The sequence below is a fragment of the Erythrolamprus reginae genome, chromosome 2 (assembly GCF_031021105.1).
Source record: "Erythrolamprus reginae isolate rEryReg1 chromosome 2, rEryReg1.hap1, whole genome shotgun sequence".
In the NCBI taxonomy this organism is placed as follows: Eukaryota; Metazoa; Chordata; class Lepidosauria; order Squamata; family Dipsadidae; genus Erythrolamprus; species Erythrolamprus reginae.
This window is the reverse complement of record NC_091951.1, coordinates 86,141,192-86,161,484: the sequence shown is the minus strand read 5'-3', so window position 1 is coordinate 86,161,484 and position 20,293 is coordinate 86,141,192. Positions and strand designations below refer to the sequence as shown.

Genomic DNA, 20,293 nt, shown 5'->3' with positions numbered 1-20,293 from the left:
TGTAATGCTGCACCTGGCCAATTTTTTTTTTAAGTGATCTTTAAAAAAAATAATTGGGGCATGAGCATTGTTGATGTATTTTATAAGCAGCATGGCTATTTAAACATTTGCGCTAGCTATGATACAATTCTCCTGGCTTAAGTTATATCCATTTTTCCATTTTAATGCAACTAATTGCCACATTTAAGATTATTTTTAGGAATGAGATATCTAAGAATGAAAGTACGGTCAAAATCCATGTGAGTTATATGATTTTCTTGGAAGCAGTAACCAAGATTCTACTTATACATAGAAATAGAGAACTCCTTTGTTAGTTCCAGGTAGGTGAGGGGTGGACTTTCAGAAATAATTGTTTTAGTTCCAATATGCCTGTTCAAATGTTGAACTAAAATCTGTTAAATCCACATATGGGTAATTTTTTTCCCCTTTCATTTTATTGTGTCTGATTCTTGGATACTGAACAAGTTCCTGCAGGTTTCTTGGTAAAGTTTTTCAGAAGTGGTTTGCCATTGCCTCCTTTCCTATGGTTGAGAGAAAGTGCCTAGCCCAAGGTCATTTAGCTGGTTTTATGCCTAGGGCAGGACTAAAACAGAGAACTTCCTTCTTTCAAGTCTGATGTTTTAACCTCTACACCAAACTGGCTCTCATGAGCATAATAAGCATTGCTAAAATACTGGCGCTCTGTGACGTGATATAATTTAACCTTTTTTTAAGTAGCACTCTCTCACCATTGCTTGAAAAGTGGGACCATACTGCAGTCCAAATTTTTGAGGCACATAGATGCTTCAGAGCAGTGTGCTTGCTCACGGAGCCCCTTCCATCAGCTCTTTAAAGCAGTTGCGTCTTTTTCTGGAGGCTGTGCATGTTTTCCTTGAGACCCAAAGTATTGCAAATCTCTCCGATTCAGTTGTTTTAAGATGGTCTCTTATCCCAGTCCCATTAGTGGAAGCAATTAATGGCAGTGTTAAGCCTTCAAAAACAGCCTTCAGTGATACATAATATATAGGAGACTATCAGGTAATGGAAAACCATGACTCAAGTCAATCCAACTAGTGGTAGACATTCAATGGAACAGAGACTATTTGACCTGCATATACTAATTTGCACACAAAGAACTTTCTGGGTTTTGAATCTGCTTTGCATTGAAATTGCAGTCCCTGACAGAATGAACGAGCCACTTGGTAACACTCCCATCCTGCTTGATATTAACTGAACTGTAATATACAGTATCTTTAAAAACTGCCTATATTACTAGTAACTACAGGAAACTTGTATTTAATGGGCACTATAAGAGTATTTACTATTGTTTTTTGGGAGGGCGGGGGAATCCCTCACTTTAACATACAACCCTACAATTCCCAGGTAGTCTCCCATCAAAGTATTCATTGTTATTGATTCCGCTTAAATTTTGAGATTGTCTAAAGTTGCTGAGACAATTATTAACCTTGAACGCCATTATTGTCTATTACTGTGATTCAATACCTCACGATGTTATAAAGCAGTGGTGTCAAACTGACGGCCCGCAGGTAAATGTGTCACAGGCAGGCCATGCCCACCCCAGCTCCACAAATGGGAAAATGTTAACAAAACGTCATTTGATGGCAATGTGACACCCGTGTTATAAAGCCCTATCACATGTGCCAGTGTTTCCCAACCTTGGCAACTTGAAGATATTTGGACTTCAACTCCCAGAATTCCCCAGCAATTCCCCAATTGCTGGCTGGGGAATTCTGGGAGTTGAAGTCCAAATATCTTCAAGTTGCCAAGGTTGGGAAACACTGGCATGTGCTGCTGAAATCACATCCTCACAAATTAGATTTTGTAGATAGTGGGAAAGTATGTTGGAAAATAATCATACAGGCCTCTGGTGTAAGTACTATAAAGAAGCAGAGTATCCTGTCTGGCTTGTTCATGCAATATAGGAACAGAAAAGTGCACTGCTCAAAAAAATAAAGGGAACACTCATAACACACCCTAGATCTGAATGAATATTTTCACTGAATACTTGGTTCTGTACAAAGTTGAATGTGTTGACAATGAAATGAAATTGATTGTCAATCAGTGTTGTTTCCTAAGTGGACAATTTGATTTCACAGGAGTTTGATTTACTTGGAGTTATATTCTGTTGTTTAAGTGGTCCCTTTATTTTTTTTGAGCAGTATATATAGTTCCAGGGGTATGTTTGGAGTTTTACAAGTATATTATGACTTCATTATCATGGTGGCTGTGTGTTACAATTTATAAATGTCCAAAGCTGTGAACGTACACCATGTGGTCAGTACACTGCTCTAGTAGACCTTTTAAAAATGCATTTAATTCAATCAGTTGGTTTGGCAATTAGGTATCAGATGAGAAAAAATATATATAGTTTATTCTCCAACAGTATAATTCCAAAGTAGCATCATTTTCTGTACCTAAACCATATCTTCAGTCTGATATAAAAGTGCTTGATGGCATCTTTGATAATTAGCCACATGTTAAAACACAATATCTAAACTTAGCTAGTCACAGGGGCCTTGAGGTTGTAGACAAATATCCAAGCAGACTGAATAATTAATTTTCTTCTTTGTCAATAGTAGCATCACTTTCTAACCCATCCTAAGCTTATTTTGAAGACTGTATCTGTTATTGTTGTACATTTATTATTAGATAAGTTATTAAATCTTGTTCCAGGCTTATGGTCCTTAAAATGCTACTGAGCATGTGCAGCTTTTTTTTACTATAGATTGAGAATTTTAAATGTTACTGAAGAATTGCAAAAAGAATGCAAAAAATACAGCCCAGGGATGATAATGCAATTTGCCAGCATATCCTTTGCAGAATAAGCAGAACCAATCAACCTCATTTTTGTTTTGTTTGACAAAATTTGTAAAAGCACTCGTTAAACCTCATGAGGACTTAAGGCAGGGGCGGCATACAAATTTAATAAATAAATAAATTTAATAAATAAATGTGTCACATGCTAGCCAAACCCACCCCTGGTTTAGCGAAGGGGAAAAGTTGCAATACGTCATATAACATGCTGAATTTGACACCCGTGACTTAAGGCATCTGCTTGAAATCACCCAAACCTAAAAAACCTGAGGCAACATTTATTTATACTGGTATAAATAGGGTACCATTCTTCAGAATATCTACGAGATAAATAAACTTGTTTATAGCTTGCCAGTTACATTCCTTTTCAAGAACCCCAGAATCCACAGTTGATCAGAAGAAATAATCTGCTTGTATGAAAAGCTATATTGTTCTGTCTGCATTGACTGATAATCATCCAAAGATTATTTTACTTACTGATAAATTAGGCAAAATATAAGACCATGCATCAAATTTAATTCATTTGAAGAAGAAATTAACTCTAAATAGCCATGTTAGTAGTAAATAGTTTTATTTGGATAGAACATTGGTTTGAGTTTAGGTTACTTTCCTAACATTGGAAAATATTGTTCTTTTTATTGATAGTGTGTGTTTGACTTCTTGAAAGCTTCAGAGGGCCATAATTTTAAATTTCGGTCAATAAAAATTCAAGGAAAATAAAACTAGCTCGTCTGAGTCTTCTACTACTACTGTAACTATACAAGTCCTTAAATCAGATTTTGAATTTCCAAACTACAACTGATACCATGATTATTAGCCTAGGCCTAGGGCATAGAGTTTTGAAATGAAAATGTTAAGTCTTTACTTCTATTTGGCTATAACTCTATTAATATTTTGTAATCAGCAGAGATACATAAAACAAAGAATATACTGATTCTTTCAACAGTTTTTCTCTATATTTTTAGATCTAGTGCAGGTCAGTTTAGTGAAGGGGGGGAAGTACTGATATGTCACGTGGTGACATGAGTTTGACAGTGCATCTTTGTTCTAGTGCATCTTTGTATAGGATTATTGTCAAATTTCTTTAAAAAAAAAAATTATGAATAAGATCAGGGCAAATTCATATTAAACACTTGATTTTTTCCCCAAGTTGGTAGTGTTCCAACATTTCAGAGCTCAAAGTCTTATAGTAAATTACTAAGAGGGTCCATTATTCAAAATCTGATGGGAGTTCTGATCACAGAAAACTAAGAGAACACAACTCTGCTGTCATCATTGGAAAAATTGTTCCAATTCGAATCTCTTATTGAAAAAGCACCTGTTCTCAACAAGAAAAATGCAAACTCATTCATTGGTTCTCAAATATTTCGGTCTCAGGTCTCATATTCTTAAAATGAACATGTACAGTATCAAGATGTATTCTATTAGAAATTAAAAGTGAGAAATGTTAAAATATTTGACTCCACAGAACCTCTGAAAGGGCCTCAGTCTGGGACTCCCAAATATCTTCAGACTATACTTTGAGAACTAACACTATGTCATAGAAAAAATTACAGCAGTACAGCATGCTCATTGGAAGAATTCTGGGCCTTAAAATTGCAGTAGTTGAGAAATACAGTAATACCTCGTCTTACGAACCTGATTGGTTCCAGAAGTAGGTTTGTAAGGTGAAACTTTGTAACACAAAACATTGTTTCCCATAGGAAACAATGTGAAAGCGATTAATCCGTGCAAAATAAAATAAAATGGCACTCCGCTGGGCGCCGCCGCCCGGCTGTCACCTTTTAAAACAGCCGGGGGGCTTCTCGGCGTTCTCCCGAACCCGAACTTTTCGGGTTCGGGTTCGGGAGGCTGCCGAGAAGCGCCGCTGCCCGGCTGTCACCTGAAAAAGCCGGGGGGCTTTTCGGCGTTCTCCTGAACGCCGAACCTGGAAGTTCGGGTTCGGGTTCCGGAGGCCGCCGAGATGCGCCGCCGACAACTGTCACCTTCTGAAACAGCCAGGGGGCTTCTCGGCGTTCTCCCGAACGCCGAACCTGGGGGTTCGGGTTCCAGAGGCCGAGATGCGCCGCCACCCGACTGTCACCTTCTGAAACAGCCGGGGGGCTTCTCAGCGTTCTCCTGAACACCGAACCCGGCAGTTCAGGTTCAGGTTCCGGAGGCCGCCGAGAAGTGCCCGATTGTTTCAGAAGGTGACAGCCGGGCGGCGGCGCTCAACAGAGTGCCGTTTTTGCGATCAGCGGCAGTGTTTTTGGCCGATCTGGAGGCTAGAAAGGTGGGGAATCCCAATAGGGAATTCCATAGGCGGAGCTTTGACGTCACGAAGACGTCCGTCCGACTGTTGACACCCATCCAGACCCCAACAGCCTCCAGGCACCAGCACATCACATCCACTGCTTCACTGATTGGACATGGGGTGGAGATGTACAACTGGGTATCATCCACGTACTGATGATACCTCACCCCATGCCCTTGGATGATCTCGCCCAGCGGTTTCATGTAGATATTAAATAGCAGGAGGGAGAGGACCGACCCCTGAGGCACCCCACAAGGGAGAAGCCTAGAGGTCGACCTCTGACCCCCCACTAACACCGACTGTGACCGACCAGAGAGTTAGGAGAACCACTGGATAACAGTGCCTCCCACTCCCAACCCCTCCAGCCGGCGCAGAAGGATACCATGGTCGATGGTATCGAAAGCCGCTGAGAGGTCGAGAAGCACCAGGACAGGATAAACCCCTGTCCCGAGCCTGCCAGAGATCATCCATCAACGCGACAAAAGCAGTTTCTGTGCTGTAGCCGGGCCTGAATCCTGACTGCTGAGGGCCTAGATAATCGGCTTCTTCCAAGGACCGCTGGAGCGCCACCACCTTCTCAACATTACAAAAATGGAACTGGATTATAGTACTGTGATAACAAACAAAAGAACATGCCATGAATGACTGCAAGTATTGAAGTCTGGCAAACCAGCTCAACAGATTTTTGCATTTTTAAATGTACACTGATATATTAATATTTATTTATTTATTTATTTATTGGATTTGTATGCCGCCCCTCTCCAGAGACTCGGGGCGGCTAACAGCGACAATAAAGCAGTGTACAATAGTAATTTGGTATTGATGACTAAAAATCAATTAATATAAAAACCAAACATACATACATACATACCATGCATAGAATTGTAAAGGCCTAGGGGGAAAGAGGATCTCAATTCCCCCATGCCTGGCGGCAGAGGTGGGTTTTAAGTTGTTTACGAAAGGCAAGGAGGGTGGGGGCAGTTCTAATCTCTGGGGGGAGTTGGTTCCAGAGGGCTGGGGCCGCCACAGAGAAGGCTCTTCCCCTGGGTCCCGCCAGGCGACATTGCTTAGTTGACGGGACCCGGAGAAGATCCACTCTGTGGGACCTAACTGGTCGCTGGGATTCATGCAGCATATTAATATTAATATGACAACACTCACAGAATGTAAAGTGCACATTAGCCTGTGATGATTAGTTGAACTCTAACGTAACAATCCTTATATTTGCACAATTGCAGCAACATTATGACTTCTGGGCACGGTAGTACGGTACAAGTATCTATGCATTCTCTGCCTGAAAAATCAAACACCATAACAAACCCCTAGTCTGCCAACTTTAATTCTATTCTATTTTTTTGCAGCATTGTGAAGATGAGTGGATTTTAACTCCGGATGCTCAGCAATGGCAGAAAAAATTCTGAGAGTTGAAATCCATACATCTGACAAATATCCAGATCAGGAAACAATGGACTAGAGCAAGCTGCATAAATTGTTATCTGTGTGAGATAAATTAGAAATGTACAACACAGTTCAAAGGGAATTAACATTAAATATAGTACTTATATATGGAATGACTCAATCTTCTGCTTCAGTAATTCATTTTAATGAGAGAGATTTTGGAAGTACAATGAGCAATTTTCACAGTATGAAATGGATAGACCCAGTTATATCTGGCTATCAGAAGAAAGGCATTTTGTTCTTGTATAGAAAATCACAGAAGCCTACAGAAGAACAAATCACTCCTCCCTACTTTCCACAGTCATGGAAATCGGTTGAGTGCAAGTCTGAACTCAGCAAAGTATGTCAGCTATTTTCAGGACAATACACAGTGAAAAGCTGTAAACATGATGGTGGTGGTTTTTTTTAAATACAATTCATGATTTTTTATTCCCTTTCTTCCCTTTAAAGTACAGTACTTGATAAAGTAGAATTTATGGATTTGATTGGATATCTAAATACATACATACACATACTGGGAGACCAAACCTGTCGTGTGTGAAGCAGTCAGAAAGAAACAAATCAATGACAAATTTCAATTTAATTTATTTATTAAAATAAGATAATCAGAAGAACCTGGGTTTACAATAAATGTTTTTCTCTCGGGAGCAATAAAAACAAATTAAAACCCAAATCAGCAAAGAAAAAATCCTGTATATGCCAAATTTCCTTATAGTGCATCTCAGAAAGAAAAAAAAAGGGTGGGGTGTTTCCCAAACAGTCTAAGGACAGTTTGGAGAAATATACTGACGTTACTTATTTCTTTCTCCTCCCACAAAACTGTCTTAACTGAAACCTCCAGGTGCTGCAAGAAATAAGTCTCAAGTACCCAATAAGTTTATGATATCTTATGAAGATTGTAGCAAGATTGTGCCAGCTTCTGAGAAGTAGTACTAGTTATAATATACATCCCATCTTAAAATGATTTTTTTCCTATGTGCAAAATTATTTGTAGTGATGAAACTTTAATCTGACAAATGCTCAGTTGGGGACACTTCCATGAGCTTGCATTTCTCTCTTCCCTTAAGTCATCTTTACAAATTGGTATTTTAGTTACAATTTCTTCAAGCCAGAATGTTCTTAAGGTATAAGAAAAACAGCACCATTTGCATTGCCTTTTCTCAAACGCTGTTGCTATACAAAAAAACCCCACAATTTGTTCAGCAGAATGCAAGAGTTGAAACCAGAAAGGTAATACTTTTTTTCCTTTGTCCTTTTTTTTGTTTTTTGCATATGGGGAAAAAATAAGGCTCAAGTGCATCTATAAAAAATAGCAATAGAACTTTTTATACAGTCTGTGCACTATTTCCATAAGATAAACGGTAGCAAAAGGCAACATGGAGTTTTGTCCCTGTAGGCTTAGAACAGCAGAAATTCATAGCAGCTCATTCTTAAAATTGGCACCCAGGTGAATCCCATGCTGGCTGTTCAATTCTGTAGATTGAAGCTTTCAACACACAACTGCTATAAAATAACTGTTATTGGGGAGAACTGTGAAGACTGCGCGTGGATCTCCTAGAACACAGGCAACCTTGTTGAAGTCAATGTGCATGAATTTATGTCCTGGGTATGAGTTGCACGATGCAGAGAAGGTTCTGAAGCACTTCGGTTAATTTTGGGTAAAGAATGTTGCAGCAGCTCAATGGAAGACAATATCTGGAAGACGATGAGAAAAGGAAGGAAGATATGTTTTTATTTTTCAGAAAGAACATATCCCTAGACTATATTTTGAATATTATATGCAGCATGTGAACATTAGAAACATTAACATTATAGATACACAAAAGAAAACCTGATAACTATAATGGGAATAACTTATGAGTTGATAATTTTGTATATTTTGGAAATTATCCAATTTATTATAATATAATAAATATTTATTTATTATAATATAATTACAAATACATTTTTATAATATAATAAATATTATGTAATATTATATGGTATAATATCCAATTTATTATAATTTTGTATATTTTGGAAATTATCCAAATTATTAAATTATAATATAATATAATATAATATAACATGATCATTTTCCAAATCAAAGAGTTCAATAACAGAGCAGAAGTTTTCTTTTTTTTAAATTTGCAAATCGTGGAATGTATATGCTTTTTTTTCTAATCTTGTTTTATTCAAATGTATCATAAAACTATACTCACCTGTGGAAAAAGAGGTCTCTCTTCCCTCACTTTTTTTACGCAATCTGCTACAAGCCTCTTCATAGCTTTTGGACAGTTTTTGTATAGTTTACTGAGATCAGGCGATGTATAACCACGACCAACCATAAAAATGATCTACAAATTACAAATAAATATATTTTTGTAAATGTAAATGTGTATCAGATTTATAAATGTGAAAATGTGCATCAATGTGTTTCATAATTCACATTAAAAAAAAAGAGTAAATAAGCAGATGCTAAATTCTGGACAGTAGGCATTCATACAAAAAGAGTATATCCAGACCCTTGCATTTTCTAGTTGTAGCCATTACAACTGCACTAAATTAAATTCCATCGGAGTCACTTGCCAGGTTAGGAAAAGAAAAATACAATCAGTGAAACAGACTACAGCAGGACTGGAAATTCAATTTTTTTTCAGATGTGTTATGGCATAAAAAAGTGGATGGAAGTTGATAGAAATGCGAACTACAGCTACTGCCATCTTGACTAAAATGTAATAAACATTCTATATTATTCACATCAAGGAGAAAATAATTAGAAGGATGGGCTAATGCAGAGTGAGCCTATATTGTACCTATTAAATTCTGCTACTAGAGAATGGAGGGATAACTTTCCTGAACTACAGACCTTGCTGAAGCATTTGTTTTCTCGTTACAATATAGAATGTAGAAGCTAATCAAAGAGTCAAAAATCCTTATCAGTAGGAGCTAAAGAACTGTTGTACTCAACAAATACAAAGATTAGCAGTTTCAAGCCTTTGGACTAGACTCCAAAGCCTTCTCAAGGAAGGAACAAATGTTGCGCTTCTTAAAACTTCCCTGTAAGAAAGAGGCCTTAGACTAGACTAGGTTGACAGAAGGACTCAGAGTCCAAATGCCAAACAGGACATGAGGCACAATTAGAAGTAAATTCCCCTTCATCCTTGAAGAAAAAGGCAGGACTGTATCAACTTTGCTCCTGCATAGTGACACCATTTACAGTATATTTATTAATCAGTAGCCAAGAATGGGCTTTCACACCCTTCAGCTGCTGCTCAAGAATTGTCAATTCTTGTCACAGCAGTTCTTCCATGGATTTGGAATGACTGGGAATGCTTTCCAGTGAAATCCCTGGCTCTTTAGCTTCCATTCAGGAGCAAGGGCCACTCATTTATTGTTGTATTTATCATGCCAAGTGAAAATGTTAAAACCTAGCATGCATGGGTCATCATTCTCTTTAAAAACTACAGTAGATTGGTTAGATTTTTTTTATCGTTGATTCCATCATATCTCACTGTTCTAAAACAATTCCAGGCCTTTCTCCCAACTAGCATAATTATTCATGGTATCTGGGTAAAGTAGAATATAAAGGGGGGAAAGAAGAGTGCACAAGTACTTCTAGTCTCTGATTAAAAGAACAATCAGAAGACCAAAGCAAATTAAAGCAAACTATAAGAATATACAATGCGAAAACACCAGTAAGCGTAGTTAGTTCAGTATACGGAAACTCTAATTCTATATTTTTAATAGATGAATCCTGTAGTGGCTCACAATGAAAGAGCTTAGGACAAAGATGATGGCATTACACTGACTTAAGGCACTGTAAAATAGAAACCATTGCAATATTGTTGAGAAAGCATGCAATAAAACATCAGATAGATATAATCCAAATACAACTCTTAACTGTGTGAATTTTTTACTTTGTTACTTCTAATATAATTTAAAAACAAACACTTGATAAAAAAATATAAAGCACTCTATTAAAAAATAATAATTTCTCACCTGATCTCTATTGTTAATATGTGAATATGGCAACTCTCCTGTCATCAATTCGTATAGCACTATTCCATAAGAATACACATCTGATTGAAAGCTGAATGGATTGCTATCTTGCATTCGAATTACTTCTGGTGCCTTTAGGAAACATAAAATGATTTTTTTTTAAAAACCAAACAAATTATAGCAACCCACCCTAAAGCCCATACTTTTTTGTCCATACACCACCACTGACAGCCATAATTGTAGTCTAGAACAGAGTTAAACTTTTTAAATAATTTTTAACATATTTAAATTGGGTGTAAGATCATACATGCATGCCCATTCACTATTACCTTTCAATGCAAGCAATGTTATGCATAAAAAGTAGAGGTTCAAATAATTAAAGGTCACACAGCATAACATAAGGCAAATGGTTTGGATCTACAGTGTTCCCTGGACTTTCGCAGGACTTTCGCAGGTCTGACATTCACGAAGTCTATACCACAGTTTTTCAAAAAATATTAATTAAAAAATACTTCGTGTTTTTTTTCTACAGCACGGTTTTTCCTGCCCGTGATGTCATACGTCATCGCCAAATTATTGTTAATAAATAATTATGTTAATACATTTCAGGATCATTAAGTATCTTCTTCCATGTAATAATGGTGAGTACTAATCTAAAGGTTGTTACGATAATGGGAAATTGTAATTTAGGGATTTAAAGTTAAGGGATGTCCTGCGATATTGTTCATAGCCAAAAATAGTGTAATTACTTCCGCATCTCTACTTTGCGGAAATTTGACTTTCATGGGCGGTCTTGGAACGCATCCCCCGCAAAAGTCAAGGGAACACTGTAAACTACTTTTATCTTCCTTTTTTTTTCTTTATGATATCTGTCAGTGACCAAGATGGTTGACCAGCAAATTAAATTAAGAATGTGGACTTCTACGCAGGATTTTCAAAGAAAGTATCTGGTGTTGCCTATAGCATTGAATGGATACAAAAGACTGGGACAAAAGATTCACCAGCACCAATCTTCTGCATGGATATAATATAATGGATATATTATATATAAATATAATGGAAAGTTGAAGAAAATACTGTAGGGTTACTATAATGAAAGATGCCCCACATTCTTGAAGGCAGGGATGGAAAGTGTGAAATTGTACATAAATGCCGGCTATACAGTCTGGTCCTAAATCCAAATCAGGCCTTGAAGCAAAATTATTACTTTGTTTGATGGGCCCTATATTCCGTAAACACAAACATACTATTAACGCTGCAGCATCAGAAACCTGGATCTTTCATGACAAAGAAAAACAGCTGCATTGGAATAGAGAACACTATATTAGTGTTCTCTATTCCAATGTCGTTTGGTGGGACCCAGGGGAAGAGCCTTCTCTGTGGCGGCCCCAACCCTTTGGAACCAACTCCCCCCAGATATCAGAATTGCCCCCACCCTCCTTGCCTTTCGTAAGCTCCTTAAAACCCACCTCTGTCGTCAGGCATGGGGGAATTGAGACTTTCTCTTCCCGCTAGGCTTATAAAATTTATGCATGGTATGTCAGTATGTATGATTGGTTTCTTAAATTGGGGTTTTTTAAATTAACTTAAATATTAGATTTGTTTACATTGTATTATTATTGTTGTTAGCCACCACGAATCTGCGAAGTGGGGCGGCATACAAATCTGATTGATAAATAAATAAATAATAAAAATAAATATTTTGGGGATTATTTCCCCCCCCCAAATTTGTTGTACAAATCTTCATTAGAGCACTTACGCATTGTTTAATCCTTTTTCCCCCTATATACTTGAGACCTTACCATCCAGAGAACAGATCCTGTAGGCTGTTCCACCTGTTGAGAACCACTCCATCTGGATTTGACTGTTGCCAAGCCAAAATCTCCTATCTTCACTGTTCGGTCTTCATGAAGAAATATATCTTTACAATTGTTAAGGAACACGTCTGGACCATTCTTTGAATTACCAAGCACTGTCCCACTTGCAAATAGGTTTAGCCAATGTATTTAGACTACCCATATTGTTAGCTGTAATATTTATAGCAATTAATATATTTATAAAATATACATTATTAATTGAAGGAGCCACTTATGTATACACTCTATACTCTCTATACGTCATCAAAAAGGTGACTCTATACTTTCAAAAAGGTGACTACCGTTTATGTTTGTGTTTTGCTAAATAAAAAGATCACTGTCTGCCTCTCTTCCCACCTACAAAACTCAAGATTTAGAAATAGGTCCACAACACTTTTCCTCTTGTTACCGTCAATTTGATTTGAGAGAAAGGCTAAGAAATAAATTGTGTAACATTTATTGATTGTTTGGCACTCACTACTCTCAACTGATTTATCATTGGATTTATGATATGAACACTTTATTATTTGTTATATGTATTTATACATATTTTTATTATTTTAACTTTTAGTTAAATTATCTCTTTTTGCAGAGAAGTATTGTCTTAAGGCAGGGGTCAGCAACCTTAAACACACAAAGAGCCTCAAAGGTCCTAACCAGAAGCCCCACATTCAATTCTGGAGCTGACTGGAAGTCTGGTTCTCCCACCATAAAGACTCCTTCTAGCACGGTATCCTTTTTCCCCTACCTGTCCTAACCGAAAGCCCTATCAATTGTAGACCCCACTGGCAACAAGGAGCTGCAGCAGAGGGATGAAAGAGCCACATACAGCTCCAGAGCCCCTCTTTTAAGGGCACTGTATTTAAAAAAAAATACTGCATAAGAACTTGTCTACAAGCAGTACAAGTCTAACGTTTAAATACAAGCACTTTTCCATTAGGGACTGTATGCAGTGTTGCATTCTGTGAGACTTTTTATACTAATTTTCAGCCCTAATTAGTATCAAAATACTGAATGAATGCGGAAAGGTTTATTTGTTTTGTCAACACCAGTCATCTTGATCACACCAAATCTCTACCTTTAATTAGCGGTACTAAGCTTCTTTATTGTCTTAATCAACCGACTATTAGAAATCTCACAAGTAGAAAGGATACTATTTGATTTCATGTCTCTGTGTATTATATTCTTTGCATGCAAGTAGCTATAAACAGAAATTTGATAAATTTGATAAATCTCAACAGCAATAAGCAACTGAATTACCTTCCCCAAATTGATTTAGACAAACAATTCTACCCATGCAGAATCATTTCCTTTCTCTACAAAGAGAAATATAGGAAGCCCTAACTTAACGATCACTCATTTAGGAACTGTTTGTAAGTCACTCCTATTCCAAATGTTTTTTTCTCCTCCAGAGCCCAGCTACACTAAGATCCTGGAGATTTCGTACTCATTAACATCCACCCATCTCACTTGTGTGGCACTGCAGCAGCCACTCGGGTGTTCTCCCACCCTGGCAGAAGTCACCCCCCTCCCACTCAACTGTACTTGCACCATGCCACAGGAGCCACTTGTGAATTATCTAGATTTGTTATTATCTGTTGGCTTTTTTTTCTTGATGGAAACTGGCAGAAAGTTGCAAGTAAGTCCTTGGATTAACAGCAACCAGAGATTGTGTCAGTCGGATCTCCAGCATGGGTTTTTTCCTTTGATGCATGCTTGCTATTGGCTGACATATTAAAGGGGTGGGTGGGGTTTGAGAAATTAGCTGGTGGGTGAACGCCTATGTGAAATAAAAGGGAGGTTTGCTCTCAAGAATTACTGCTGACAGGCCAAAGTCATTTTATTTGGGATGTTAGGCCTGCCAACACTCTATGCTATTCTATTATGCACTTTCTATTTTGGGAAAATGGGAGAGGGGATTCTATGAAGTTGCTAGGATGTAGCCATAACAAATTCTTTTTGGAAAGCCAATATCATCCTTTGTCTCTGCACTTGAACGGAAAAAGATGTGTGAACTCTGCCAGCATGGCAAAAGAAGATTGGACAACATGATGGATCTGTGAGTGTGAGTGCAAGAACTTGAACTTGTGAGCGGAGGCGGGCCTGACGGATTGCAACCTGAGGGGTACTTGGTGCTCTCTGAGCTTGTTTTCTTGCAGATGCCTCATTGCCCAAACTAGGTAACATCATTGCACTAGCACTGATGATGTTGCCTAATTTAGGTAATGAAAACTTTGCAAGAAAACAACCAAGCTCAGAGAGTACTAAAGACTTCTCATTTCAGCACTGAGCTACAAATATTCTCCTTTATTAGATTGCTATCTCTAAGCAATGTGTGTCATCACAAAAGGCTTTGCCAAAAACTTAAGATAACGTTTCCTCTAGGATCATTTCTGTTCCCCTGAGCAACCAACCGCACTTCAACAACCTCTCAATGCAACAAGGACCGTTATCATTAAGCCTACTTACTCCATTCCTTGTGCTGTCTGTCTTGCAATATCAATACGCTGTAACATTGGAAACTTGGTCTCCTGAACATGTAGGTGGTTATAGAGGCTACTTCCTTCACACCACTGTGTGACAATGGCCAGATTATCTTTAGTCATGTAGCCCATAAATAGTAGAATATTAACATGTCGAGTTTTCCTGCCAGAGACAAATAAAAAGTATATTCAGCTGAAATTTTAAACACCTTAACATCAATAAAAATGCCAAAAGTCCAGCTTCACATGGGTTCTACAATATAATGCAAAACAAATGTGAGAGATAGACATTTAGTTTTAATTTTTCTGTAATTCCAAAACAATATTCTTTTAAAGTTACTAGGGCTGCATGCATTAGTATATGGTACTAAGGCATGGTAAAAACCATATGATTCTCCCACCTGCCAGGGTCCCTTAATTTGTATAGGGTTGAGTAGATGTTTATTTCATTGCTTTTCATTTATGTCACACAGAATTTCATTTTGTTTCTCATTTACTTAATATCTTCATAAAATCATAGATTAAAAGAACAAACATGTTTATACTAACAATATTAATACTCCTCCACTTGTAGGATAAGGAGGAACAAAACCTGTATGCAGAGTCAAAAGAGGCATTAGTGTAGAGAATCTATGTTTGCCACAGATGAACAAAGTCCAAATCCCCCCTTGAAATCTGCTGACCCATATCTAATGCCAAGATAGTTGAATAGATTCTTGTATAGAGGCATGATTAATAATGAATCATTTTAATTGGCACTACATGTGTGGTCCTGATCTTTCATGCCTGACAGTACCAAAAAAATTCAGATCATTTGAAAAATAGAGCTTTGGGCAGAAAGCCCATTATCTGTCACTTCATAAGCACTCGGGACAAATACAGCTTGGGATCATGCTTTAATGCAGTCTGTTGCCAAGAGATAATACAGCCATTACAGTATCTCAACCAAGGAGAGCATTAAAATTAATTGCTTGGTTACTAACCATCAATCACTAAATTTAAAAAATGGCCTTTCAAAGAGATTCCACCTCAATATGGTAAATTAACAGGAAAGTTATGAAATATTTTAAGAAACTGAAATATCTCAGAACTGTTCTCCCTGCTGAATAGAGTTCAGTATTCGAAAGAACTATCTTCCATGCTGGGCAGTTCAGCATTTGAAAGACAAGGTAAAAGAATTATAGCTGCCATCTTTAATTTTCCTGTATGAAGGAAGGTAATTATATTCTGGATGAATTAAAAACATTTCACGCATAGCTATCTTATTTTTGAATATTTTAATTAAGACATATATTTCTGGTCCGATAATGGGCCCCAAATGCAGTCCTTTGACTTTGGAATGGCATCAACTAAAATTTGAGTTCAGATAGAAAACATTACAATTGGGTTATATTTGAAGAAATAGTCAAGACATGTTTTTCTCCAAATCACAGCACACATTAGACAGGATAACTAAGGGCAACAACTTACATTTACTGATGAAGAGAAATCTTTGGTAGTTAGAATCTATATATTAACCATGATGTAATGGAAATATCGCTTAAATTTTGAAAAGTCCAAGTATTGCTTTATGTTAATACATTTTATATGTTTTTATATATTACTTTAGCTTTTTATTTCTCTGTCTGTCTATCTATCTATCTATCTATCTATCTATCTATCTATCTATCTATCTATCTATCTATCTATCTATCTATCTATTTATCTATCCACGCATATATATACACACACATTTTGGTGTATTTTATTACTGATAGTTGCTTAGATGTGTAAGTGCAATGCATTTTAAACTTAACTACAATCTAAGCAACAAAACTGACAGGATAATTTTAAGAAACAATGCTTTCTAACAATGAAATTCTGCAATTTTCTCTATTTTATTTTTCAACATAAAATTCCAGGAATCTGGAATAAATGCGATATTATATCTAAACTCAAAGTTGTTACTGCCCATGTATATGCAGAGTACATTGTAGATACAATGATCCCTCGCCACTTCGCGGTACACTGTTCGCAACTTTGGTGCATCGCAGGTTTTTTTCTCTCCCTCCCCCCACACACATTGTCCCTCACGTGCCCAGTGTTCTCGCACCTCTCCCCGCAGGAACCCCCTGTGCCAGGCGAACCGGCTTCCCATCCGGATCCTGAAGATACCGAGCACCCGCAGGGGTCACCTCCTGCACCCGGAATACCTGCAGCCGCTCTCCTCTGTGCCCGTCAGCCTCATCAAGGCGCGTGCCAGGTCCAATCCTCCTTTTGCCTGCATAGCTGGGGGGGTGGGGGTTGCCTCTCGGCCGCACACGCTTTCAATTCCTTGCCCGGCTGCTTCCCTGGGCCGCAGCGCTTCCAGAGCCCCATATAGTTCTCCTTCGTTTCCCACCCACCCACCCCCAGTTCAGGGATCTCTGCTCCCTGCTGCCTTCAAGCCGAACTAATTTGGCTGGCTGGCCTGTTAATGGCAGGGACAGGGGGACAACAAAAGAAAGATGTGTCGAGCTCTTCAGCACCTTCTTTTCCAACTTTGAACTTTGTGCCACGCCGTCAGGCATGGGGGAATTGAAACATCCCCCCCCCCTGGGCACGTTGAATTTATATATGGTATGCTTGTGTGTGAGTCTGTTAGTTTGTGGGGGTTTTTAAATCTTTAAAATTTTAAATTGTTGATTACTTATGATTTGTCTTTTTACATGTTGTGAGCCGCCCCGAGTCTTCGGAGAGGGGCGGCATACAAATCCAAGTAATAAATAATAAATAAATAAATTCTGCTGCTCAACACCTCTTTATTTTGTCATCCCCCCCCCCCCCCAGCGTCAACAGGCCGGCCAGTCAAATCAGTTTGAAGGCAGCAGGGAGCAGAGATCCCTGAACTAAGGGGGGAGGAAGGAGAGCCAGATGGGGCTCCAGAAGCTCTGCGGCCCAGGGAAGCAGCTGGGCAAGGAGTTGCAAGCGTGCGTGGCCGAGAGGCGGGGGGGGGGGGGGAAAAGGGCCCAGCTAGATGGGCAAAAGGAGGTCGGACCTGGCACTGACATCGATGGGGCTGACGGGCATGGAGGAGAGTGGCTGCAGGTATTCCGGGTGTAGGAGGTGACCGCTGTGGGCGCTCAGTATCTTCAGGATCTGGATGGGAAGCCGATTCGCCTGGCGCAGGGGGTCCTCTGGGGAGAGGTGTGACAACACCGGCATGTGAGGGACAATGTGTGGGGGAGGGGAAAGAGAAAAAAATCCTACTTCGCGGATTTTCTTTTCTTGCAGGTGGTCCTAGAACTGAACACCTGCGATAAACGAGGGATCACTGTATTTGAACAAAGCATGCTGATTTCAATGCCTTTTATTTTTAATGTTAAAATGGAAAAGAACTACCTACTAGCTTTCCTTAAAATATTTGTTAAAATTATTACATTAACAATTTTCTATTTTTTCATCCTGGAGATCCACCTATGTGGTCATGAAGAATCAACATTGATTTGACATAACATAATCAATCAACTTTTTAAATTCTCCCCACCAGCATTTTTCACTGCATTGAAATCCGAGTATTATTTTACCTTAATACAGCTACTTCATTTCTAAAGGCTTGAAATTGTTCTGGAGTTGGATCTACAACCTTTAGGATCTTTACTGCTACATCACCTGCAAAAATAAATCAGTAATAAGCATAACACCAAAATCAATCATGGAAAAAATCTCAAGTGCAGACTTTTTATGTATTTACACAACAGCTATTATAGCAAGGGAGAACTTGAAAACAATATGCCAGTTACAGTGGAAAGTATAAAGCCAGAAGGTTAATTCCTCTGCATCAGGCTGTCTCATAAAAATGTATATTTATTGACAGAGATCTATAAAATGGACCTTTGATATTGAAAACACAAAAGTATTTTCCCCCTTAGAGAGAATACCAATTTGGCTAAAACTGGAGGGGGGGGGAACATCAATAAGCCTGCACTATGTCAATGAAATTACTCTGATAACCAAAACCATAAAGAATCTGCAAGCTCTAATGTTAAAGTCAAGGAGTGAAAATCCAGGACTGAAATTAATATAAAAAAGAATAGACTAATGATAATGAGCACAATAACCAGCCTTGGAATTGAGAATGAAAATACTGAAGTTGTGGTTAATTGATCCTAAAAGACATAAGCTATCAGCAATAAACAAACAATTTAAAAATATGCCGTGATTAGCACTTGTAGAGCAGGATTGAAGGCCCTGGGAAAAGATATTTCGATGCTATGATGTGTCTATACCTACAGAAATTAGAGCAGGGCAAGGCAATGATATCCCTGTGATAGAACAGGAGTTCCCAATGCCCCCCAGGTTGTGGCCTATTTGGAACCTAGTCAGAAGATGTTGGCTGGCATGCATGCAGGTGCAGCTGAACTCGCACAAGGGGTAGGTTGGCACACATGTGCATGAGACTCAACTTGCAGTTGAACTGCGTGTGCATAGGGGTGCCCTCTGGCCCATTACTCACAGGAGTTGAGCTGCATAAACATGCATAATGGCCAACCACTCACCTGGCCCAGTTCTTTTCTCCCACCCTACCCAGAAGGGTCTCCAAGCCACAAAGGTTGGGCACCACTGACATAGAACATTCCCTGTTCTATGGAAATAAAAACTGAACTTTGAAGAAAGCAAGCTGGGAAAAATATTGACATTTTTGAACTTTGGCATTTTCTGAAGACTTCTGAAAATACAGTGGTCATCATGGAATAAATATGTGGCTACAAAATCCACCTATCTTTTTAAAAACTTTGATCCCCCCCCCCAATATTTGGGGGAGGATTTTCCTTTCCCCCCACTGCGTGTGTGTGCACATGCGAAGCACATGCACAGTCATGCGGCACAGCCATACTGCGCAGGAGTATGTTTCCCCAAGTGCGCGCGCACCGCCCGCCCACGCCGTTGCTGGGGCCGCTTCCCAGCTGGGAAGCGGAGCTGGGATGTCCCCAAGCGCGCGCGCGTTGCTGGGGCCGCTTCCCAGCTGGGAAGCGGAGCTGGGGTTTCCCCAAGCGCGCGCGCACCGCCCGCCCACGCCGTTGCTGGGGCTGCTTCCCAGCTGGGAAGCGGAGCTGGGGTGTCCCCGCACGTGCCGCCCGCCCGCCCACGCCGTTGCTTGCGCCGCCGTACCGGGGCAAGAGGGGGAAGACCCAGGGAAGCCGCCCAGCAGCTTATCTGCCCGGCGGGAAACTCCACCATCTACGCATGCGTGGCCATAGAAAAAAGGCACGCATGCGCAGATGGTGGAGTTTACTTCCGGGTTGAAAACTAGCGATATAGCCCTTTCGCGATGCTCGAGGAAGCGAAACTCGAGGGTTCACTGTATAGTAAATGATTGCATAAACAACACATGTAGCGTAGATCTCTGCAGAACAGAGGAGACAAACATCAGTTGTGCTTAAAATAAT

The 20,293-nt window shown here is 39.1% G+C and overlaps 1 protein-coding gene across 3 annotated transcripts in view; it reads right to left on the bottom strand.

Annotated features, from left to right (window-relative positions):
- Positions 1-7,137: 7,137 nt before the first annotated feature.
- Positions 7,138-20,293, bottom strand: part of RAF1 (Raf-1 proto-oncogene, serine/threonine kinase) — a 78,962-nt gene continuing 65,806 nt past the window's right edge. For all 3 annotated transcript variants that reach the window (XM_070738572.1, XM_070738574.1, XM_070738573.1), the window contains 7 exons: positions 18,431-18,515; positions 14,872-15,048; positions 13,557-13,603; positions 12,349-12,467; positions 10,547-10,678; positions 8,767-8,901; positions 7,138-8,260 (listed from right to left, as the gene is read on the bottom strand). In XM_070738572.1, the coding sequence (XP_070594673.1) occupies positions 8,120-8,260; positions 8,767-8,901; positions 10,547-10,678; positions 12,349-12,467; positions 13,557-13,603; positions 14,872-15,048; positions 18,431-18,515 (836 nt within the window). In that variant the 3' untranslated portion in view covers positions 7,138-8,119. The remainder of the gene's footprint in view (positions 8,261-8,766; positions 8,902-10,546; positions 10,679-12,348; positions 12,468-13,556; positions 13,604-14,871; positions 15,049-18,430; positions 18,516-20,293) is intronic.